General features: G+C 23.2%; 3 protein-coding genes across 4 annotated transcripts; 1 reads left to right on the top strand and 2 right to left on the bottom strand.

Moving 5' to 3' along the window:
- Window positions 1-332: 332 nt before the first annotated feature.
- Window positions 333-6824, bottom strand: LOC127283652 (ATP-dependent RNA helicase abstrakt). The gene is made up of 10 exons (XM_051308658.1): window positions 6663-6824; window positions 5448-5718; window positions 4958-5303; window positions 4291-4424; window positions 3083-3239; window positions 2737-2899; window positions 2278-2578; window positions 1296-1445; window positions 1027-1209; window positions 333-871 (listed from the first exon to the last, which is right to left on the bottom strand). Exons 1-10 carry the CDS (start codon window positions 6693-6695, stop codon window positions 735-737), a joined length of 1875 nt encoding a protein of 624 aa, XP_051164615.1. The 5' UTR covers window positions 6696-6824; the 3' UTR covers window positions 333-734.
- Window positions 6825-7090: 266 nt separating this feature from the next.
- Window positions 7091-15781, top strand: LOC127283656 (phosphatidylserine synthase). 2 transcript variants are annotated; one of them, XM_051308662.1, is made up of 5 exons: window positions 7091-7482; window positions 11990-12814; window positions 13213-13435; window positions 13633-13693; window positions 13902-15781. In XM_051308662.1, exons 1-5 carry the CDS (start codon window positions 7250-7252, stop codon window positions 13955-13957), a joined length of 1398 nt encoding a protein of 465 aa, XP_051164619.1. In that variant the 5' UTR covers window positions 7091-7249; the 3' UTR covers window positions 13958-15781. The 2 variants fall into 2 exon arrangements, with proteins under 2 accessions (XP_051164619.1, XP_051164620.1); XM_051308663.1 differs by lacking the exon at window positions 13633-13693.
- A 1405-nt stretch (window positions 15782-17186) lies between these two features.
- On the bottom strand, window positions 17187-25869 carry LOC127283651 (zinc finger protein 341-like). Its single transcript, XM_051308657.1, has 8 exons — window positions 25684-25869; window positions 25489-25563; window positions 25134-25401; window positions 19604-19901; window positions 19331-19525; window positions 18681-19244; window positions 18007-18276; window positions 17187-17915 (listed from the first exon to the last, which is right to left on the bottom strand). Exons 1-8 carry the CDS (start codon window positions 25712-25714, stop codon window positions 17526-17528), a joined length of 2091 nt encoding a protein of 696 aa, XP_051164614.1. The 5' UTR covers window positions 25715-25869; the 3' UTR covers window positions 17187-17525.
- Between the last annotated feature and the right edge of the window lie 69 nt (window positions 25870-25938).

The following is a 25938-nucleotide window of genomic DNA, read 5'->3' as shown; positions in this document are numbered from 1 at the left end:
CATTCAATTTTTGATATTCTCGAGAAACTCTTGGCCTAATTCTGTGAATTGTGAATAAAGAAAAAAAAATGGTAAATTGGAACAACGATAATGGGAAAAAATGAAAGCACTGGTAAAATCGCGAAGCTAGTTGATTCGAATCGCTTCGTCATGAGAATCAATTCACTTCAGTTAAATTGAATTCTCTATAACTTACGGAAATAGACAGAAGTCCATTCTAACAATGCAATGGATTTTGAGATGTGAAATTTTCAAATGAAATAGACAAGTTCCGATGTTAAAGTACCATAAAAGAAGAAAAAAGGCAATTTCATTCAATATGAAGATTAAAGTTCTTTACAAATTCTTTTTATTGATTTTACAATATTTCGTAAGTATGGTAAATAATATTTTACAATTGTTAATTTACTATTTACGAACCGTGTATAATATTATTATTTTATTCTTTAAAACATTTTTTCCTCAAAGTTTTGTATAAAATTTTGTCATTGATTCACGTTATGAAATATTTTACAATTTTATTTAGTTATATAAAAATTTTATTATAATTATCTAAACTGTTGTAATTAATAAATTAATATTAATGATTTTATTAATTAATACTAATTACTCGACAAAAATTATTTTGAAAAAAATGTAATTATAGAAAAAAAAAAAGTGATTCATACATATAATATGTAAAGTCGAAAATATTTACAAGATTTTACAACTAACCTGAGTTTAGATTTAAAATTTTAATAATCAGCAGCATTACTGGCCAAGTAATCGCGACGACCAATGTTGGACGCTTGTTTGTTTTGGATAGCTTCCAGTTTTGGACATTCGGTAATCCGATGACCAAGACCACCACAATAACTGCAACCTCTTTCGTCTATAAAAGATTTGATTATTCAAATTTAAATTCTCAAAATATTATCGTGTTGTAAAGAAAATTTTTCATTTATTTGAACGTTCAAAACTTTAGGCACACGCTTAGAACACGTCTTTTGTATAAAAAATAAATAATTATTAAATTCAAATAATTACCTCCCAAATTGAGATATTTCTCGTTTTCAGAGCACAATTCCAATAAGAAGGTTGGAACTTTTTGTTTTGCTTCCATTAATAAATGTTTCAAGTCCAACAAAACAGATTCATCATTTGCTTTGTTGATGAAAGTTGTCGCAATTCCAGTTCGACCAGAACGACCAGTTCTTCCAATACGATGGACTGGAATTAAAATTTTGAGAAAAAAAAAATTCAAAAATAATATTACAATAGCAATATTAATAAAATAATAACAATAATAATATTACCATAATTTTCAACATCATCAGGCATATCGTAATTAATTACATGCTGAACATCAGCAAAATCGAGACCTTTAGATGCAACATCTGTCGCTACTAAAACATCTTTTTTCCCCGCTCGAAAAGCTTCCACCGAACGAGATCTTTCTTCTTGATCTAAATTGAACAAATTATATATATAATATAAAAGTTTGTTTTAAGTTTAAAATTGATCTTCGAAGATGACAATTAAATTATTATTCTTTTTTTGTTATTTTAGTTTGTAATTTTATTATCTTCTGTTAAGTACTTTGTACTAAAGGGCTTTCGTTCCGTTAAAGTGTAAATAAATAAAAATTTCAGAGCTGATAAAAGTCATGATTTTTTTTTTAAAATCCGTTTTTTCGATTTAAATCTGATTTTTTTTTTTATTTAAATCAAATTTCTTTTTAGTTATGTCACATTTTTCAAAAGTTAATTTATAAATTATTTGTTTTTTTAATAAATAGTTAAACGATAAATTTAATAATAAAAGCATCAAAGAAATATTTATATTTTTATCAAGGAAAATAATATTTTTTAATTAAAAACTAAAATTGTCCAACAATTCATAATTTTAAAAATTGTTGATCAATAATTTTGTAATATTATACTTTAAAAAGTTTGAATTACTATAAAATTTTTTTTTGAGAATATAAGAACTGATATAAAAATTTTAAAAACTAAAATTATTTAAAACGAATTTTTTTTTATAGTTTTGATTTTTGTAACTTTAATAACATTCCAATAATAGTAAAATTTCTCAATTAAAAGTAAACGAAACGTTTTTAAATATTCTTTCAATTAATTATAATAGTTTTAACGTAATTTAAAAATTTTTAAACAAATATTTTAGAAAGTCATGTTTTAAAATTTTATATTTTCAAAAGGTATAAATAAGTTTGGATAAAATGTTTTAAAAAAATGAATTTTAAACCTTAGAAATATACAAAATTAAATTGTAACAAACCTTTTCCTCCGTGAATTGCAACGGCCTCGACTCCTTTCAATAAAAGATATTCGTGAATGGCGTCGACATCTTGTTTCTTTTCGGCAAATATAAGAACGGGTGGATGAGTTTTTTGTAAACATTCCAAGAGATAGACAATTTTGGCTTCTTGTTTAACATATTCCACTTCTTGAATGACATTCATAGATGCAGCACCTGCACGTCCCACATTTATGGTCACTGGCTTTACCAATGCGGAACGGGCAAAGTTTTGAATCTTTTTTGGCATTGTTGCAGAGAAAAGCAATGTTTGCCTTTGACCCTAAAAGAAGTGCAAATTTTATCTAATATAAACATATTATCATAATTAATTATATTTATTTTATATAAACGATAATGATTTTCATAATAATAAATAATAAAATATTATTAATAATAATAATAATTAAATTAATGACTAGTTTATTAAAAAATACATACTCGAAAGAAGGAGAAAATTGTTCGCACATCCTCTTCGAATCCCATGTCAATCATACGATCAGCTTCATCCATACAAAGATATCGACAAACGCTCAATTTTACCATTTTTTTATCCAACATATCCATTAAACGACCTGGTGTTGCGACCATTATGTGAACACCTCTGTAAACAAATTTAAAAAATTTTTAATTACAAAAATTGAAAACTAAATTTATAAATTAGAAAACAAATAAAAAAAGAAAAAACGACAAACGAAATGAAAGAGAAGAAACAGTTGTAATAAGCAAAATTAAATTATAAACGTGTGGAAATTAATTTTATTCAAAATTTAGAAATCTAACTTACTTGTTGATAACTTCTAAAGATTCGGAAACAGGAACTCCTCCAATAGCGAGACACGAGCGAATTTCAGGACAATTTGCCTGTCTCAAACTCTGTGTATAATGTTGAATGATATCGAAAGTTTGCTTCGCCAATTCACGAGAGGGACAGATAATAAGTCCTGTAAAATAAAAATGAAAAGAAAAAAAATAAAATTCCAAGACTTTTCCAGGTTAAAAATTTTTTTTCCAAGTACTATTTTAATAAATTTTAATGACAAATATACATTAAATGTACAAAATTAAATTATTTTTAATCTTTTTTCACTATAAACTATTAATGAATACATTTAAATTTTGGTATTTTTAGGCCTTGGATCGAATTTAAAGGAAGAAGAAAGACGTTTTAATCGAAATACATTATAAGATAAATCGAGAAAGTTGATTTCTTATTTTTAATAAATGCAATTAGATAATAAATATTTTATTATTATTAGGGCAAACAATTGTTATTTGACATTAAATAAATTTTATTAATTCTCTAATCTGATTTCTACAAATTATTTGAATTCAGAAGTTTAGAAAATGTTTTAAATAATTAAATTTTCGAAGAACTCAATTAAAGTATTATTGAAAAATATGAATTTAGAAAAAATTTAAAAAATAATTGAAATTTGAAAAAGCAGTTAACATTTATAAAAGTAATTTAATTTTTAAAAATTTAAAGTTAAAATTTTTAGAAATAATTGAATTTCAGGAGATTTTAAATCGAAACTTTCATTTGAAAAATATTTTAAATAATAGAATTTTTTAAGAATTTGATTAAAATTATTGAATATTATCATCATATTGCGAAGAATTCTAGTTAATATTCATTTAATAATTCAGTTTTGGATGATGAAAATTTTATACTTAAAAAGTCGGTTTTTGTTTAAAAAAATGTTTTTAAAAAAGTCGAAAAAGTCATATATTTTACTAAAATGAATCGAAAATAGTCGCATGCATTGAAAAAAGTCATAAAAGTCGAAAGTATTTTTTATTTTACCAAATTTCGTGTTTTCAAATGCGGTTGGAAAAAATATTTTTTTCACGAAATGGTAAATTTCAGGACTCAATAAAAAATTCAAGAACTTTTCCAGGTTTTTTAAAAAAATTTCATCAACTATCCATCAGATAATTCAGATAATTTCCAAATGAATTGATCGATATAATAGTTATTAAATTATTTCATACCGTAAGGTCCTTCATTTCTTCCAAACGGTATGGCAGTCTCCTGTTCCAAACAGAACATAATGAGAGGAAGAACAAATACAAGAGTTTTACCACTGCCCGTAAACGCTATTCCAATCATGTCACGGCCTGATAATCTATAAAAAAAAAAAAAAAATCATAAAAATAATTATTACCGTCGACAGGGGTAATTATGGAACGCGCAATTCTTTTTTATAGTAAATTATTTCGATTTGATTCTTTTTTTAAATAATAATTTAGTATTTTGCCTATAAAGTAACTCAAATGTTTTTATTTTTATTGTCACTGGAAACGAAAAAAAAAATTGTCCAGCTTCAAAAAAAGTGAAAAGATTATTTCAAAAAACTAAAAAGTGTGAAAATATATTAATTTTTCCGAATTCAATAAAAGTTTTTAAAAGATACTAATGGTAACTATAGTTTATTTGATTGTGAAAATATTCGCGTTTAGTTTATTTTAAAGAAAAACGCATAAAGCTAAAAAACCTAGATTCTCTAAGTAATTATAAGACAAAAAAAATGCTTATTAACCAAAAATTTACTCTATAACGAGTATAGAACATTTTACTGATTTGTTTTTGTACTTTTCCCTGTTGACGGTATTATAATAATAATAGATAATAATTATTATTTAGATTTTAATTTCTTACACTGTAGGAATGCCTTGAACTTGAATTGGAGTTGGTTTAATAATTCTTTTGTGCTCTAAACCATTTAAAATTCCACGATGAAATTTCATTTCCTTAAAACTTTTTAACGGTGGAGGTACATCTTCGCCTTCGACTAAAATTCGAAGTTTCTGTCGAATTCTTTCGTGACGAATTTCACCAAGATGTATTATACCTCTTGGTGGTCTCCAACTTGTTTTTATTGGATCCTCATATTGAATACCTTTAGCTAATTCCGCCACTCCCATAAGTGCTTTATTTTCAGCTACACTCTCCAAAATTTTTTCTTCTTCTTTCAATTGTCTTTCCAATGCACTTTCTTTCTTGGCTATATTAGAGAGAAACGAAAATTAAATGTATTTCTTTATTAAAATAATATTTTTTTTTTGATAAAATTAAAATTATTTCTTATCGTAAAATACTAGATTTTATAATCATTTTCAATTATTTTTTTTCAAAAAAAAGAACGTACCTTCGGCTAATTTTTTTAATTCAGTGTGCTGATCGAGAAGTGATTTATTGGATCGACGTGTCCAAAAAAGTTGATTGTCACCTTCGTCATCGTCTTTTTCATTTTCACTGCTACTTTTACCACCACCAGCCGATGATGCTTCATCTTTTAATTGTCCAAGTCTTCCAAGTTTTGTAAGTTGTTGTTGTTTACGAATTTTTACAGGGACATAAGGAACATAATTGTCATCAGAATCGGAGCCGCTATTTTCTTCAATATTTCTTCGATATTTCTAAAATTTGAAGAATTAAAATTATATTTAGAAAAAAAAAATTTAATTGATTAAAATAATCGGTTACTTAACTATTATCAAGTAAATATTTACTTGTATTAAATAATTATTATTTGTGTCAATTAAATTGTATTTGTTTCAAATACAGAAATTATTGGTTCAAATATAATTTATTTTGTTTCAAATAAAAATTATTTGATTCAAGTAAATATTTATTTGATAATAGTCAAGTAAATTATTTGAATCAAATAATTTTTTTTTTTCAATGTAGCTATATATTTTGTTTCCTACCGATTTTCTTAATTTTAGAATTTCCTAAATCTATTAATGTTTACTAATTTCCTAATGATTTTAATATTTTGCAATTTTTTATTTGTGTAGTAAAAAAAATAGTAACTGTTATTATTTTTATGAAGTTTTTTTTTTTTAAATTTCCTTAATTAATAAATTAACAATATAGTATTTAAATAATAATTAAACTCATCACGTTTTTTCTTATCTTGCAATTTAGGTTATCTTAATGCAGTAGTTTTATTCGCATTAAAAAATTAGTTAATGTTGTTACTTTAATCAAGTTTTAAAGTTCGCAGGCAATAATTGTGTATTAAAAAGTTTTGTTTTTTCTAATTGCAAAAATTTTTTGGACTTATTAGAAAATGAAAACATTTTTTTCACTTCTTTTTCCAAAATCCACATTTTTTTTGAACTTTTAAAAAAATTATTATTTCACAAATAGAATTAATTGTTTAAGTTAAAATTGTAAAAAAAGCTAATTTTTTTTGGATTACACATTTCTATAAAATATAATAAATACATATATATATAATTATGTATATGCAACAATTATAAAGTGTATTCGCATAAAAATGAAAACAAACGTTTTGTTTTAATAGTCAATGAACTTAATTTTGAACATAAATGAATGAATTTTAATTATCAAATACCTTTATTGGAACTTCTTTTTCATGTTGACTCATTTTATTTATGAAATTAGTGATTTATTCTTAATAAACAATTAAAGAACGTTTTTGACATCTGACATGTCAATGTTATTGTTATTTTTTAGGTTATGTTTACCAAATCGCTGTTCCAAGTTCGACAATCGATAATTTGGCAACACTGACTTCGATATATATTAACTACAAATATTTTTTAAAAATATTTATTTTTTTATTCTATATATATATATATATCATAAAATTGTTCACAGTAAATATTTTAAATACAAATTAGGAATAAATTTTATTAGCAATTAAATTAAAAGAAAAAAAAAAATATATAAAAATTCGAAAGTAATAAAATAAATTGTTTCGTTACTAACTTCAGAGTATCTGCTATCGTTATGTTTATTATAACCTAACCTGTAAAGCTAACCAAACTTCATTTGCTCACTTGCGCTCTCACGTTGAGATTATCGGTTGTTGATTTTAAATAATATGTCTCATGTTTAATTAAATTACGATAAATCAGAATTAAGTCTTAAAGGAAATGACTGTGTTAAGATTCTGAATTAATTTAATAATTTACCAAAATGACAAGTGATAAAAGTCTGACTAGTAGTAATCTTAAAAATAGGAAGGAAAAACAAGAAGATGTTGGATCCATGTATGAACAGGAATCTAAATTACGTTCCGGTACTGATAGTTTTTTCAATATTAATGAAAAACCAGTAGACGACATTTCTATTGAATTCTTTTATAAACCACATACTATCACTTTACTTCTTCTGTCAATTGGAGCTGTTATTTATTTCGCTTTTGTCAGGTAAGAGAAAAAAAATGATGTAATCAGCCTTAACATTGAGTTACTTGCAATTGTCTTTGTACTCTTAAAACAATGAGTTCAAGTATATTTTTAGTAAAAAGAATTTCAAATGGTGTGATCAGCATACACATTGTAATAGATATGCTTTTGTTCCTTATACAATGTTTTGCAATCACTTTGTGACATAGATAAAAAAAAAGTAATGAAAATTTAGATTACAATGAGCCGTAAAAATTTATAAATTTTCTACATATATTTATATATGAAATCTGATTTAATTGAAAATTAAATTAAAAATGTTTATTTTTTTTAATTGTCAATTTGTGTATTTAGATGTTATTATAATTCTCATTCAATATAATTCATAAAATTCTAAATTTCAAATGTGTAACATATTTTTATATTAATTCATAGAAAATATATTTGTCACGATTCAATTTTTTTTTAATAATTAATTCTTTTAAAAAAATGTTATTAAACTAAATCGATTGACCTGTATAAAGTATTTATAAAATCGATGGCTATATTTAATTTTTAAAAAAATTTATTTTTAATGGGAATGACTCTTGATTGGAATCTTTTTAATCTGACCCCTATGAGGAAGCAAAATATTCATGAAATGAACCTTGATCTTTCTAATATTTACTGTGTCGTTTCTTTTTATTTTTAACATCAATTTTTTTCATTCATTTTACTGAAATAATTGCTCCGATTTTTTTTTGTACTAAATGCAAAGTAGTAAACATTTTTAATTTTCACTCCAAACATATAATTTTTTATGCATTTCAAATTATAATTCATTAAATTATCGAATTTTGTCATTTCATTAAATTATCACATATGAAATATTATTATGAGCCAAAAGTTTTGAACGAAATATGTTTTGCTACTTCTTTAAGTACAAATTTTATTACAAAATATTGTTTAAAATATCTAAAAAGAAGTTATTAATTTAATAATTGTTTAATTTACTGTTTTATTTTACATGGTCATCATAATTTTTAATAATTTTTAGATTGAAAAAAATATTTCGTTCATATGAACGTTCAGGACTTTCGGCTCATATATTATTTAATTTCATAAAAAAAAAAAAATGTCATTTTTCTCTCAAATGTCGATTAATCAGAATAGAGTATTTAATGTTTAAAATATCGGACATTCAGACAGTGAACGAGAAACCTGTTATTAAAAACGATAATAAATGGCATGCTGACGTAATAAAATATATTTACAGAAACAAATATAGTAAAAATTCTGTACTTTGTTACTGTTAAAGTAGCTGTAATAATTTTATACGTTAAGTTTGAATAATTATGTTTATGATAAGATTAATAATAAATTTTTTTATCGTTTAAAGAATATTTTAAATATCCTTCGCGAAAAAAAATAGTATAGTTTATATTGTTTAGTACTTTTTAAACGTAAGACAATTTAAAATGAATATTAAAAAGTCTTTATCAAAGTTTAGTATAATGTTAATTTATTTTTCTATTTACCAGTGAAAGTGAAATAAATATTATGTTACAAGGGAATTATAAAATATTAAAAATACACGATTTGAAAATTTGGAATTATAGAAATTATGCAATATGAGAATTAAAATTGTACGGGAAATATGTAAATTGACAATTAAAGGAAAAAATATCGAAATTTGATAACCTAGTCATTCGTATATTTAAATTGTCGAACAAATGGAATTTCAGATAAAGTGAGTTTATAAATTTTTAATGGTATTGTACTAATTTTAGCAACAATGAACAAATATGTACAAAAAAAAACAACAATTATCTTACACTTGTGAGAGATTTCTTAAATATCGAATTCACATGTTTCATTGATTCTTTTCGCAAATTAATATTTTTAATTTATTTTCAAAAATTTCAATTATTAAGATTCTAAAGGCAAAAAATTCTGATCCCATCCACAATTTATCCAACAAAAAATGTCAAAAATCTATTTATTTCAACACTTTTTGTAAAATTGTACAAAATTTTTGATTTTATCATAAATTTCAGTTTATCTTTAAAAAATTTTTAATTTTAAAAAATCATTTTCATAAATTAAACTTGAAAAACTTTAAAGCAAAAAGAAAATACATTTTTTAAAAATATTTGTTTTAATTAATTTAGGCTGGAAATTTTACCGAAAAATTATTCTTACTTGAGAATTATAAAATTTATTTAGTATTTTCTAGCAATAGTTAAAAATGAATGAATAAAAGTAATAATAAAGTTTGTTTCTAACTATAATTAAATTTATAAACAATTAAAAATGTCGACTTTTGTTTATAATGTAATGCGACTAGAGCAACTTTTTTTAAATTTAATTTCGATCCGAGGCCCGATATTACAATAAATTATTTAATTTATCAAATAAGGAGTAAATTTAAATAATTCAAATATAACAAAATACAAATAATTAACATAAAAATAATTATAAAAAGATTAAAATTAAAATTAGATAAAATGAACATAAGACATTAAATTCTAATTTTGCTTTTGATACTTTTGTAAAGAACATTAGTTTTCAATTTTAATTTTCAAATAGAATTTTTGAAGGCTTTTGTAATGAACTTTTCAACATTAAACTAAAGTTTTTTCAAAATAAAATTTTTAACCCCCTTTTTCTCAAAATTAACTCTTATTTTTCAATTTTGATTCATTTGGGATTTAATTTATTTATTTCTAATTTATTTATTTATTTTATTTATTTATTTTTTTATTTATTTCCATTTTCTTTCGAAAAATAAGGTTTTTTTTCAATAAATTATGTAAATATAAAAGTAGGACAACAATCGATTTTCGAGAAAATGTAAAAATCAGGGTTCAAAAATTGTTTTTTTTTTGTAAGTTGTCACTTTTATCATGCTGAAATCAGCAACGTTTTTAAAACGAAAACAAAAAAATAATTAGACAATATTAATTACTTTGGTTTAAAATTAAAGTTATTCGGGAGTAGCTGGTTTTTATACATATATAAAACTATTAATTTCTTGAAAGTTTGTGCAAATCAAAATTAAAGATAAATTTGACTTGAAAAAATAATTCTATTTTAATTTTTCGTTTTTGAAAATGTTGCGGACTTCAGCCTCATGTCACTTTTTTATTTCGATTTGACAAAAAACGATTTCAAATAATTTCAAAGTGAACTTCCTTAGAAATTTAAATTCATTGGTAGGAATTCAAATTTAAAAAAAAATGTTTAGAAATTGAACTTTTTGAGAAAAAAATTAGAATTTGAACTTTGTTAGAAAAATAAATTTTAGAAAAATGAAAATTAAAAATATATTTTTTAGAAAAAAAATATACCCCATCTATTTTTGTTTTTACTTTTTTTCGAAAACCGATTGTTCATATTTGTACATTTCATGAGAAAAATTCTCTGCTTTTCAATGAAAATAAAGAAATTTTTTTTTAAAATACCCAAATTGGTTAAAACTGAAAAATAAGGTTTAATTTTACGATGCTAAAGTTCACAAACGTTTATGTTCAACGATTTTTAAAGAAATATTTCCTTAAATGAAAATTTTTATAAATTTTTGTCACAAAGATATTTCTTTCAATATTTATCGATGAAAAAATTATAAAAAAGATTTTTTTATAGATAGAAAATTTTTTATAATTTTCCGTTTTAAAAAATAATTTGTTTTCTAATCGTTGATGATAAACGTTGTGGACTTCAGTATTGTTTAATTTTAAGAAAAAGAGGATTAGAATTTTTTTTTTTTAATATTTTTTTTTTTCATAAAAAAGAAAAATTATTCTAAAAAACCATATATGAAAAAATGGATTTTCGACAACAATTTACTAAAGTATCATTAAGCCAATCAAAGAATTTTTAATTTCTACTTGGGGCAATTGAGGAATCAAGCTCTATATCAAATTTTGTAGAATTATGATTTGATAAAATTTTATTCTGTAGAATATTAATTTTGCAAAATAATTATTTGTTCGAATATTAATGTTTTAGAAAATGCAAATGGTCGAATATCAAAATTTGACAGAATTTTTTATTTAGACAAAAATTAATTTTACAGAAATTTAATTTGATCGAATTATTGAATTCAATTTTCTTGTTGAATATTAATTTGGCAGAATTGTAATTTAAAAGAATCGTAATTTTGCAGAAAGAGGATTAGAAATAATATTTATTTTGCAGAATATTCACTTGCTCGAATATAAATATTCCCGAAAATTAAAAAGGTCGAATATCAATTTGTCAAAAATAATTCGGCGGAAACTTCAAATTTCTTTCAAATTAATTTTCGTTTAAATAAAAATTTTGTCAAATTGATTTTCGACCATTTTCTAAAACATTAATATTTCAAACAAATATAAATATTCTGCAAAATTAATATTCTACAGAATAAGATTCTATTAAATCATAATTCTAAAAAAAAATTTTTTTTAGAGTTTATTCATGCATCGCGAGGAACCTCCCATATGTATAAAAAATAAAATGAACATTTATTTTTCTGATTGGAAATTTTTTTTGCTTTGTAATATAGAGATACTACCAATGTAGAGGACAACTTATGGGCTGGATTATTATGTGTCATCTTCTTTTTTCTAATAATCTCAGTTCTAACATTTCCAAATGGACCGTTTACACGACCGCATCCAGTTGTTTGGCGAATTGTATTTGGATGCAGTGTACTTTATTTAATGGCCCTATTATTCATGTTATTCCAAAGTTATGAGACAGTGCGAAATATATTTGTATGGATTGAGCCAGGCCTCTCGTCATTTCATATTGATATGGATAAGGAATATGGTGTTAATTGTTCCGATATAACATTGGAAAAAATTTACAATCATTTGGATGTATTTGCAGTGGCACATTTTCTTGGCTGGGCATTTAAAGCAATTCTTATACGACATTTTGGTATATTGTGGGCAATAAGTGTGATGTGGGAGGTCACTGAGATTGCGTTTGCTCATTTGTTGCCAAATTTTTTGGAATGCTGGTGGGACGCTTTTATTCTTGATGTTTTAATATGTAATGGTTTAGGTATTTGGGTTGGTTTAAAAATTTGTCGTATTCTTGAAATGAGAGAATATAAATGGGTCAGTATTCGTGATATTGAAAGTACAACGGGGAAATTAAAAAGGGCTGTTCTTCAATTTACACCTGTAAGTTGGACATCAGTGAGATGGTTAGATCCAACGTGTACGCATATGAGGTTTGTTGCACTTGTTCAACTTGTTATATTTTGGCAAGTTTCAGAACTCAATACCTTTTTTTTGAAACATGTGTACGAATTTCCACCATCGCATCCATTTGTCGTTACAAGATTGGTCTTGATTGGCGTTATTGTCGCTCCTTCAGTAAAGTAAGTATTTCTTTTTTTATTTTTCGTTTAACGAGTCATAGAAATTATTTATAAATAAAAAAAAAAATAGTTAAATTAATAATAATTATTCATGAAACTATTTTTTCATTTTCATTTTTTCCTTCAAATATTAAAAAAAAAAATCATTAAACTTTTTTTGTACTTAGTTTTTTTAATGATTCTTCAGAATTTTTTAAATGAATTTTCGAAAAATAAAAATTATTAAATAGTCAAAAACTAGTTCAACCGTTAAAATTTGATATATTGAATAATTTCAAAATTGTTTAACTCAATGGACCAAAAATTGTGATTCAAATTTGAACCTAGGTCCTTTTTTAGATCCGAAATCTCAATTGTAAAAAAATAGACGATTAAAAATGATAATTTTATTATTCCAGTCAATATTATACGTACGTGACAGATCCGGCTTGTCATCGTGTTGGAACTCAATGTTGGGTTTATGGAGCTATTATGGTTACGGAGGCATTACTTTGCATTCGACATGGTGCAGCACTTTTTGAACGTACTCAAGCTTTAAATATTCTTCTATGGCTATTATGTCAATCTCTAGTCTCAGTACTTTGTGTATATGGATGCGTTTTGTGGCAAAAATATTTTGCGGTAATATTTTAATTTTCTTTATATTGTGACTAATTGTTTTTTTAAAATTTTAAATATAAATTTTAATTTCCCTATAAAATAATAATAATAATAATAATAATATTAATAATGATAATAATAATATTAATAGTAATAATAATAATAATAATAATAATAATAAATGAATAAATGATAATATCTAATATTTATCGTTCTAGACGGATAAACTAAACACTCCTGATCAGGACAAAAACCTCGCAGACGCTAATCTCTGCCGTGGTACGTCCTTGATTAATCAATTAACTTTTTTTTTTTTCATGTTCCATTATAATTAACGCACACATGGATTTATATTCACTTTAATTTAATATGAAATGACACAATTAAAAATAAAAATTATAATTCTTATGAATTTTTGTTTTTGCAATATACTTTCGCTTTCGAAAGAGTAATAATTTTAATAATAATAATTTATAATTAATTTTAGGAGAGCTGGAAAGTGATGACCGATCTTTGGATCTCGAAGGGAAAAAAGAGAATTAAAGACTCGTGTAAATAAAGATTATCGCTTACAAAGAAGAGCAAAAAAAAAAAAAACTACCAGGCTTTCTAGTCGTTTAAGAGCTAATAAAATAAAAAATTTTCTATTGATTTCAATTTAATAAAAAAAAAAAAAATATCCTGACTTCGCACGATAGTTGAATGTTTTTCATTAAGAAAAATGGTTCAATATTATAAAATATTTAATATTATCATATTAAAGATAAGAAGTACCTGTGTGACCGTGAAAAAAATTCCAAACTTGTAAAATTAAATTTTTTTTCTACAAACATGTTTTTACGTTTAATTAATTTAAAGGAGTTTTAAAATACAAAAACTACTATTGTCTTTAAGGGGGAAACAAATAAAGGACTTCTCTCCTTTGTTTTCAGAGGAATTTACTAGTGCCAATATTATAAAATGTAAGATTTGTTTCAAATCAAGAAAATCGTTCGAAGTCAGTGACATGTATAAATTAGTTTGAAATTGAAAATATTGCCAAACGAATTTAAAAAAAAATGTGTCACTTTATAAAGTGAGAATCTAATAATAAAAGAAACATTTAGAATTCTAATGAAACACATTGGTTTATAATCGATTTTAAAAAATAGCAATTAATATCCAAAATCTTGTTACCAAGGAATAAAAATACAGAAACTTTTTAGTCTTATAAATTTGTACGGGGAAAAACATTCTTTAATATTGAAGTTTTTATTCTTATCATTTACTTCTATTATCATTTATTTTAGATAAGCGTAAATGAAAATTTAATAGTGTTTGTGTAATGTCCAGTTCAAACGTTGAACTAATTTATCGATAATGACAAGTATGGCTGTAAAGTTAGTAAATTTGAGATAGATGAACGCGCTAAGTTATTATTTAAATTGAGAAATTTTAACTAATTTAGAAAATTCAGATTTAATGCAAGAAAAAAAAAAGACAAGAATAATTTAACACGAGACGAGTTTGTATTTATATATAAAGAACGAACGTATAAAAAATAGAATTTAAATAAAATGAAATCTCAATTAAGTATTGTAATATAGTTTTCAATTTTCGTTGTATAAAACAAGGAATATTGAATTGAAATTTTTCCTTCCGTGTCAATTTTTCATTATTTCTCTATTTTTTCAAATTACTTCTTTTCAACTATATTTAAATTATTTTTCTCCTTAATTTATAAAAATAGAAAATTAATTTCAATTATTTTTCATAACTTTACGTATATCACACTTATTCTCAAGAATATTACTATAAAAAATAATTCAGCCGTTTTTTTTTTTACGTCAATATGTACTCTAATTATTATGAATAATTTTATATAAAAAAAAGCTCAGGTCTATTTTTAGAATTATTTGTATTTTAATTTAACAAGTCATAAATAAAAAGCAATTATCTTAAAATGATACGATGCTAATTTAAATATTGCGATTCCACCAATATGTATATGTATATATAATATTCGAAGCTAAATGACTGTGCAAGGATTTTATCCAAAATATCAATAAACACAATTCATTTACATGATTAAAATTATATATTGGTTGTCAATAAGTTAATAAAATAAGTATTTGATTATAAATATAAACAGTGTGTGTGAAAAGTCAAAATGGTTTGTGATATTAAGAAAAAAATTGTACCGAAGATTTTCTTTTTTTAATTAACTCAAAGAATTTAAAATCTTTACGATAATTATCACCATCGACAGTCTGTTAATAGATTGAAATTCTGAAATTTGATTTTTTTTTAAAAAGAAAATCTTTATCAGATTTTTGAAATCTTTAATTCATAGAATTTATGCCTATAATAAAAACTGTCGTTAATAAATTGTTGTTATGATTATTACAGGCCTCGGATCGACTTTTAGGCTGCAAAAAAGTAGATTTTTTTTATTTTAATTCCATTTTTTAAATTTTTTGAAGTTTGATTTAAGCAATTTATTTGAATTTAAAATTTTGGCATAGTTTTTAGTTTTAATGGTAAACAAAAATTTCCGGCACTAAATAAGTTTTACAGATTTTTAAATTAATTTTTTTTAATTACTTGAATTGCATAAGATTTAAAATTTTAAATAAATCTTTTTCAAAATTTAAACTGCTGTATTTTTTTAAATTTCTTACAATTCAATTTTAAAGTTTTTATTTGAAACTTTTTTAAATTATTGAGGTTTAGAAAGAATATTAAAATAATTAAAAATAATAATTAAATTTTACAAAATTAAAAATAATTTATCAAATAATAGATAAATTTTTTTTTTTTTTGAAAATAATTGAGTTTTCGAAGATTTATAATTCAGATTTTTGAAAATAATTGAACTTAAAGTAATTTTTAATTGAAATTTTTGGTAATCTCATTTGCTGATGAATTTATTAGTAATTAAATAGTAATTTATAAGTAATTAAAAAATTTTAATTAAAAATTACTTTCAGATAATTGAATTTTTAAAGAATATTGTAAAAAGCATTAAAAATTTTGAGAATTAATCAAATTTCAGGAGATTTTTAATTGAAAATTTTGTAAATTTGAATTCCTAACGACTTTTTTTATAAGAATTTTTGACAATAATTGAATTTTAGAGAAGTTTTGATTGAAAAATAATAAAATATTTTAAATAATTGAATTTTGAAGTTACATTTGAAATTTTTAGAAATATGTATTAATTTTAAAAAACAATGTTTTCAATTTTAAATAATTAATTTTCATAGAATTGAAAATAATTTATTAAATAATTTCAGAATAATCTTTTTTTTTTTGAATATCATGTGATTTTGAATTGTATTTTTTGGTAATTTAAAGAAGAATTTTAGTTAAAATTTTTTTTAAATAATTAAAATAAAGAAAATCTTAATTGTATACTAAAAAAGACGTATTTCGTTTAAAAATTGTGTAAAAATTTTTTTAAAAAAATTCAAAAAAGTCGTATCTTATTAAAGTAGAAAAAATTCTGAAAAAGTCGTATTATCCGAGGCCTGTTATTATTGATAAAAATAATAATTTGTAATGAAACCAAGCGAAAAGTGACAAGTAGACTTAGATATTTATTGACTTAATAGAATGTACATCTTGCTTAAACTTCCATTCTGCACCAACATTATATAAATTGAAAGTGATGCAATGAAGTTTAATTTAAAGTACACATAAAACTTTGAAATAAATCTATAGAATTATATAAGAATTATGCTGTTGTATCCTTAAATATAAAGCGCGAAATTCACTAAAATTTTAGAGATAATTCTTTTTTTTTTTTGAGTAAAAAAGCCTGAAATAATATTATAAGTTACTTACATTTGTAATATTTTATAATACAATTATCACAGATATGTAAACTACATGTACCGTATGCTATTATAAAATGCATAAATTTGCACTTATATAATTAGCGAATGATCCCATTGCACACACTAACAAAGATTTATGAAAATCTCTACACTTTACAAATTAATTGAATTCTATTCTTTAGAAAATTAATTAAAATTCTACTCTTTACAAATTAATTAAATTAAATGATTAAAAAAAATATATATAATATATATATATATATATATATACTTAAATTTCAAGAAAAAGTCTCCTATTTGCTTTCATCGTGAGAATTATTTGTATCAAGTTCCTCTCTCACGGACATTTTTAAATAAGCTATAAATTCGGAATCTGAATCTTCGGGTGTTAATTCCATTTCTTTTTCAAATGAATTACACGAAGATTCGTCTATTAATATTTCACCATCACCATTAATTTCCACGAAATTATTCATTATATTATCATCACAATCCTCGATCTCTTCCAATTCGTCTAGCTTTTGATTTTTAGTTTTATTGTGTGCAATTTTAGAATTTGATTTTCTTTTAGATATTGTTTTTCGTGTTTTTGTATTTTTAATTCCTTTAGTTGCAATTTTTGAATTTTCTTCAATTATTGGCTCACAACTGTGATTCAAAAGTTGTTCAGGCGTTCTGAATTCCTGCAATTAATTGAAAATTAAAATATAATAATTTTTATTTTATCAAAATTATTATATATATATTTTTTTTTAAATTTTATATTACACTTACCAATGAGCAGACTTCACATTTTAAACAATGTTTATAAAGTTCATGATGTTTGTGTGCTTGTGGCCTATGAAAATTTTTGTCACAAAGATTACATCTAAATGTTTTAATATCGCTGTGCGTAAGTACATGCCTTTTTAATTTATCAGGACGAGAAAATTCCCTCATGCAGCCAACGTAATTTCGATAGGGACACTTTAATCTTTTTGTTAAATCATGTATTAACATATGACGACGGAGTCGATCTTTCCTTTTAAATTTCGATGGACAATACTAGAAAAAAAAAATGAATTTTTTAAATTTGTTTCAATTATTTTATGGAATTTAATAAATTTTCTCCAACTTTTCGAAATTAAAATAATTTCCTCTTCGGGGAGTTTAATAATATAAACAAAATAATTACAAACAAAGATATTTAAAAAAAAATTAAAAATGAAAAGTAAAAATAAAAAACTAACAATATAATTGACAAACAATATACGTAAAACCAAAATTTTGACGAAAATATTTTTACAGTAAAACAATAAATAATAATAAATTATAAAAAAATTTACATTAAAATGTTTGCTTCTTTTTCCAAATTATAGAAATAATTACTTAAAAAAAATTTTAATGCAGCAATTAAATTCACTACGATAGCAATTTAAAAAAAAATGAACTTATTTAAAAATACTTACCGAACAAATATAAGGTGTTTCATCATTGTGAATAAGTTTATGATTCGTCAAATACTGTTCAGTCTTAAAAGCCTTTCCACAGTCTTCACAAATGAAACGTGATTGCGCGGCATGTGTTTTTAAATGACGTCTCAAAAATCTCTCAACATAAAAACTCTTTCCACAATGTGGACATGCATAATCGTGCGTTGTTGTTTCCATATGATGATTTAATGATTCCAAATTGGAAAATGATGATTTACAAATTGAACAACAATAATATTTCTCTGTTGTTTTTTGTTTACGGACGGTGTGACTATATTGATGACTACCCAAATCAGATAGTGTATTAAAAACTTTACCGCACACATGACATCGATATTCTGAACGTTTATGGCTGCGTGTGTGTTCTAAAAAATCATCTAATTCTTGAAACATTAAACTACATCCAAGCTGTACACATTTGTATACTTTCAATGTCAAATGTGAAACTATTAAATGCGCCTTTAATGCTTTGTACGAATCGAATATCTCCTTACAAAATTGACAATGATAAGTCTTGTCAATACTGCCATCGGTTGGAGCCTGAAATAAAAAAAAATAATATAAAATTATTTGCTAAATAATTGTCCAATTAAATTGGACAATATGAAGGTAAAATTATTTATTACTTCAGGTGGAAGGGAATGTATAGCCGTGCCAGGCCACACTTTGTGCGAAGACATGTGTTTCTTAACATTAGATTTCTGTGCAAAGGAACGACCACAAACAACACATTGATATGGTTTTTCACCGGTGTGTGAACGCTCATGTTGTTGCCAATAAAATTTTTTGGAAAATTGCTTTTCACAAAAATCGCATTTGTACTGAAAAAAGAAAATTAAAAGATTAAATAAAATATTATACAAAGGAAAAAATAATCGAATAATTGATTATCATTCAACCTTTAGATTTTGTGTTGGTTGATTTTCTTGCTCAGATGAATGTTTTTTCTCCTTATCATTTGGATTAATAATGTGTATTTCATCTGTAAAATTATGATAAATATTTGAAGTTGTAAAATCTTCATTTTGACAATTTTTATCTTCCAATGACTGTATATTATGCACTTTCACACTTATAGACTCAGTATCTGAATTAACTGATGGATTTCCAAATGAATCTATACTCTCAGTGTTTAAAATAATTGGAACATTAAATCCAGAATCAGATGGTAAATAACTCGAGCCCTCTTGATCCATGCTGTAAAAATAAAATGAGCACAATTAATTTATTCAAAAAAAAAAAAAAAAAATAATTAAATTTCATACAGGGTTGCCAGGCTTTTACTATCATAAAATTTTTTTAACTTTTCCAGATTTTCCAGGAGAAAAAACAGTATTTTTATTTTAAATCAAAGAATCGTTTACATTAAAAATTTTCAAACATTTTTTGAAACTTATTTTCATTATATTTTTTACATTAAATTTTATATATTTTGTAAGGTTTAAATTTCATTTTTTTAACCTATTGGCGAATATTCCATTGACATTTTATCCAAAGTTATTTATTTTTTAAGGATAACAAAATAAAATTATTATAAATTATGTTAATAGAATATTAAAAAATTTATCGATTGATTAGTGAAATTTTACTATAAATTATTACAAAATTATTGACATTTCAAAAATCAAAATAGGGTAAATGCACTAATTGCGGCGAGATTCGAGTCAAAACACCTTTGAAATAGAAAATTCGACATTTCTATTGTATAAACTCAATTTAAGACTTATTAAACTTAAAGCTTATGTTATTAAGATATTAAAAAAAAATTTTAACTCTATAAAAATCGATTATTTAAACAAATATGAGAAATTAAAACTAATACCGTAATTTTCTATTGCGGCGAGTTTGTATCAGTTTCGGTGTATCAATTTCGGTGACCAAAATTACGTGTATTTTGAAGATACTTTGCCCGCCGAAATTGAAGCCAATGGAAATCTTAAAAATGTTTCAATTGCGGCGCGGAAAAAAATTTGATCTCAAATAATTAAATTAATAATTGTTTAAATGTGCATCTTTATAAGTATTTGTATCAAAAAAAGATTGAAATAATTTTTTTTAATCATTTGGTAACAGTTATATTAAATATAATAGTAATAATAGTTATTTTTTATGAACGCGCCGTAATTGGTGCACTCGCCGTAATTAGTACACTTACCCTATTTTAAAAAATATTTATTTTTGAATAATTTTAGTTTAATATTTTTATAAAAGTTCTGATATATTTTTAAAAACAGTTTTAGTTATTTAAACGGTATTTACAAATTTTCTTACTGTATTCTAAGTTTTTTAAGCAATATTCATAATTTTTTTTTTAAGTGATAGGGAACATATTATTGAATGAAACGAAAATAAAAGTAATAATATTTACGCAAAATTATAAACAATTATAAATAAATAATTGTCCAAAATCTAATTATTTTGCGGGAAAAAAATTCAATACCGAACATTTAGGTAAAAATTGAAACGATATTTCGTACTCGGGGGTTTTCTCGGTTGCTGATTACGAATCTGAAATCCATTTTTGAAAATTCAAAATGGCGGATCCAATATGTCGGAGGGATTTTTTAAAAATTAATTCGATTGATTTGAAATGTCCTTTGCCCACATGGCCTTAAGAAAATATATTTCAAATAATTTAGAATCGTAGACATATATTTTTAAAATTTTAATAAAGTAGGACAAATTTCTAAAAAAAAAAAATTCTGACAACAATTCAATTTTAAAGTTTTTATTTGAAACTTTTTTAAATATGTTATTGAATTTTTAAAGAAATATTAAAATTATTTTAAAAAATTTAACTTTAGAAGAATTATACCTAGTTGAAATTTTTTAGAAATAATTAAATTTCAAAAGATTTTGTTAAATTTTAGACAATAATTAAATTTTACAGAATTGAAAATAATTTATCAAATAATTTTAGATAACATTTTTTAAAAGTAATTTTTTAATTTTCAAAGATTTACAATTCAAATTTTTGAAATTAATTGAACTTCAAGTGATTTTTAATTGAAATTTTTTCTGATGAAAAATTTAGTAGAAATTACAAAAAAAAAATTGAATTTCAAAACATTTTAATTGAAAAATTCTTTCAAATAATTGTATTTTTGAAGAATATTATAAAAAAATCACTGAAAATCATTAAATTTTGGTAAAGTTACAGTTGAAATTTTTAAAAATAATTGAATTCAAGTGATTTTGAATTGAAATTTTTTGATGATTTCTCAGGGTGGCCGCAAAATTTTATTTTCAAAATTTCCTGACTTTTCCCTGACTAATTTTTTATTCTCCCTGACTAAAAAACTTTTGAATTATTTAATATTCTGCATTGCTAACAATTTTAACAATTTTAACAAAGTAACAATTTTATTCATAAAGGAAAAGATAAGATAATTAAAAATTGTTTAATAACAAAAATTTTATTATAATTAAAATTTTTATTATAAAAAAAGTAAATACTTTGAAAAATGAAAAATCTGACGGCACCATTATAATGAGCTATATTACAAAAACGTCAAAATAAAAAAAACTGAATGGACAAAGTATCAAAGTTTTTTAATTTGTGGTTTCTTTTAATCAAAATTTCCTGACTTCTTCCTAACTTTTCCCCGATTTCCAGTTTTCCCTGACTTGCGGCCACCCTAAAAATTCTGTTGTTGAAGAATTTATTAAAAATTAAAGTCAAAAATTGAATTTTTTAATTTTTTAATTGAAAAATGCTTTCAGATAATTGAATTTTCAAAGAATATTATAAAAATCATTAAAAATAATTAAATTTCGGAAGAGTTTTAATTGAAATTATTAAATTTAAAAAAATATATAGGTAGGGTCAGTTGGGGTAAATCGAAACAGTAGTTGTTTCAGTTAAATAAAAAATTTTTAAAATAAATGGGCGAAATCACGTGAGATTTCCGTCGACCCATTAAATTCGGCCAAATATATTTTTTTCTTGTTCTGTAGTGAAAAAAAAGAGATACATTTTTTATTTATTTTTGAAAAATTTTCGAGTTATGAATTTTCAAAATTTCAGTTTCTTCAATATAGACCTATTTTCAATGGCTGATAACTCGAAAAAATGGATTTTTTCAATTTTTGATAAGAAAAGAAAAGTTTCAGTTTTTCTTTTACTCTTCAATAATGTTAACAAAAAAAAATTTTTTTTTACTTTTAATTAAAAAAATATCAATTTTTTATAAACAAATTAAGGTTTTTTTTAATTTGGATATATTTTTTTAATTTTTTTTTTTAAACATACCTGAAAATACTAAGAAGATTTTGCAAAAAAATTTAGAGTGGGCCGATAAGTTTTATAGGTTTAAATAAACATTAAAACACCGTGCGCGCAGCATTTTTCGCAGTTTTGAAAATTAAAAAAAAATGTAAAATTGTTAAAAATTATTTTCTTCATTTTTTTGGAACCTGAAATCATATTTCACTATGAAAAAAGAAAAAAAAATAATTTTTAACAATTTTACAATTTTTTTTAATTTTCAAAACTGCGAAAAATGCTGCGCGCGTGGTGTTTTAATGTTTATTTAAACCTATAAAACTTATCGGCCCACTCAAAATTTTTTTGCAAAATCTTCTTAGTATTTCCAAGTATGTTTAAAAAAAAAAAAAAAAATTAAAAAAATATTATATCCAAAAAATAAAAAAATACGTATCTCTTTTTTTTTAACTACAGAACAAGAAAAAAATTTATTTGGCCGAATTTAAAGGGTCGACGGAAATCTCACGTGATTTCGCCCATTTATTTTAAAAAAATTTTATTTAATTGAAATAACTACTGTTTCGATTTACCCCAACTGACCCTAATTGAATTTGTGAAAAATTTCATTAAAATTATTGAAAATAATTAATTTAGAGAAGATTTTTAGTTAAAAAATTTGTTAAATAATTGAACTATACTACTTATATACTACTTATTCTATACTACAAAAAGACGTATTTTGTTTTAAAATTTTGTAAAAAAGTTGTATTTTCAAAAAAAAAGTCAGAAAAAGTCGTATAGGGGTAAGCGGTACAGTTGTTGCCCCCCTCACAGTGATTGCCACCATTACATTACAAACAGAAATAATAACGAAATTTACATATAATATTTTGTTTTATTTATTTATATAAATTCTACAGAATATTCTGCTAATAGTGTAAAAAGATTTTTATTCTTCGACTCACTATTATGAAAATAATAGCGCTTTTCGAGAACAGTGTCCTTAGCTCTTTGAAATTTTGTCAATTTAGTTGTAAATTTGCAAGGTTAGTGGTGATACTTTCTTTGACTTTTTAACGAAAAAATTATACATATCATTATTATTTTTTAATTATATGCATGAAAATAAGTTTAATAATAAGTAAAAAAATTTGTTTTAACGTAATTTGACTCGATTTACAGAAAATTATAGAGAACAACTACTATCTTGCAATTAATAACAAATAACAGTCATTGCCCTCCCCGGGCAATGTTTAATTTTTGGTTATTATGTCATTTTTCAGTGATTAACCGTTTATTTTCAAGACTTTTTTGAGATAAGTATTTTTAATTTTTGGACGTTTTTTCATATTTGGTGAATTAATTTTTTAAAATAAAGATGTAATTAGAGCCGCAGCATGTATTAGAATGATTTGTAATATTTTATTAACAATTTTTTAATATGAAGTATGATTTTAGGCTATCGAAAAAATGCCGAAGGTAAAAAAAGGTGTTTCGTATATGCTTCTTTAAGCAATGAAAAACTTCAAAATCATGTAATCATTATATCAAATCAAAATAGCCAAAAATAATTTTTATTTTTACAATTGAGTCAGATTCGACAATTTTCCCAATTTTTTAGGTTAATAGTATTATTTACACTTAAAAGTCATATTTAATGAATCTTATTATTGTTAATAAAAGAAAATTATTTTAAAAATTACTTCTTCTTTATTAATTTCAAATTATATTTATTCTTTAATAAATTATGCAAAATTTATAATTTACATTAATATTTTATGTCTAGTGGGCAATCATTGTAAAATTGATGGTCAATCACTGTAAAAATAATGACAATCACTATTTTTTCTGTCATGTGAAGATTTTTGTATTTTTTTAAAATTTATACTAATATTAAATAAACAATTCATTATTATTTTCAGATTAATGGAATATTTTAATTCCTTTACAAATGGTTTCATTTCTCATTTTGATAATTAAACATTTGTAATTTGTATAAATATATCCCCTTTTTGCTTATACTGGCAATCACTGTACCGTTTACCCCTATTCCGAGGCCTAAAAAAGTCATAAGTGTAACTATTTTTTTTTAATATATTTTTTGATTTCATTGACTTTGGACTTTATGTCGAGATATCGTAACAATATATTAAAAATTTATTGTTTTACAAAATTAGCGTAATTGATATCATAGTAAAAGATGAAATTAATTGTATAAATACCTGAACAACATGTCGTTGCCCTCAAGAATAATTGGTTCATCAAGTTGATCTGTTTGATCAAATGACTCCTGATATTGCGTTCCATCGGAACATGGTTCTTCCGTTGATACAATTTGTGAAGTGTTTGTTACTAAATATTGACTAATATCTACCGATTGCTCTTGTACTTTGAAATGTTCCTGTTTATGTAATATAAACAATTGCAATGATGTAAATTGACATTTACACTTGCCACACTGAAATATATCCTCTTCATCTTGATCGATTACTAAGGAAAATAAATTATTTATTAAAGAATTTTCTCTAAAATTCAAATCGACGAATATTTAATATATACATATAAATATTCTAATACCTGATTGTTCAACTTGAGTAATAAGAGTTTGAGATTCTAATAAAGATTGTACTGTGGAATTATCCAGGCAAACACCTTTGAAATAATACAAAATTGTAATTAAATTATTTTTTTTTTTTAAATTCCAAATAAAATAATAATTAATTCTAGTGTATAACCTCAATTTTTTTTTAAAATTTTATCAAACTTTCTTACCTGTTAGTGCATCAAAAATAGAATTGGCCATGGCTATTTTGTCAAGTGGAACTTCATCTTATAATACAATTAAAGAATAATTGTAAAGAATCGTTTATAATTTTTTAATAAAAAAAAGTCTATAGATGAAAATAAATTAAAAACATTTAATCAAACAGCTGATTACACTGTGATCATCACTGAAGGCTATAGTGCGCAGAATCTCGATAGTTCGATTAGAAACGATTTCAAGATGTCATTTTGAATTTATTTTCA

This window comes from Leptopilina boulardi, unplaced genomic scaffold (genome assembly GCF_019393585.1).
Source record: "Leptopilina boulardi isolate dan_hultmark-lab unplaced genomic scaffold, ZJU_Lbou_2.1 LbouV2_310, whole genome shotgun sequence".
Lineage (NCBI taxonomy): Eukaryota > Metazoa > Arthropoda > Insecta > Hymenoptera > Figitidae > Leptopilina > Leptopilina boulardi.
Note: the sequence above shows the minus strand (reverse complement) of the source record. Positions and strands in the feature narration are given on the sequence as shown.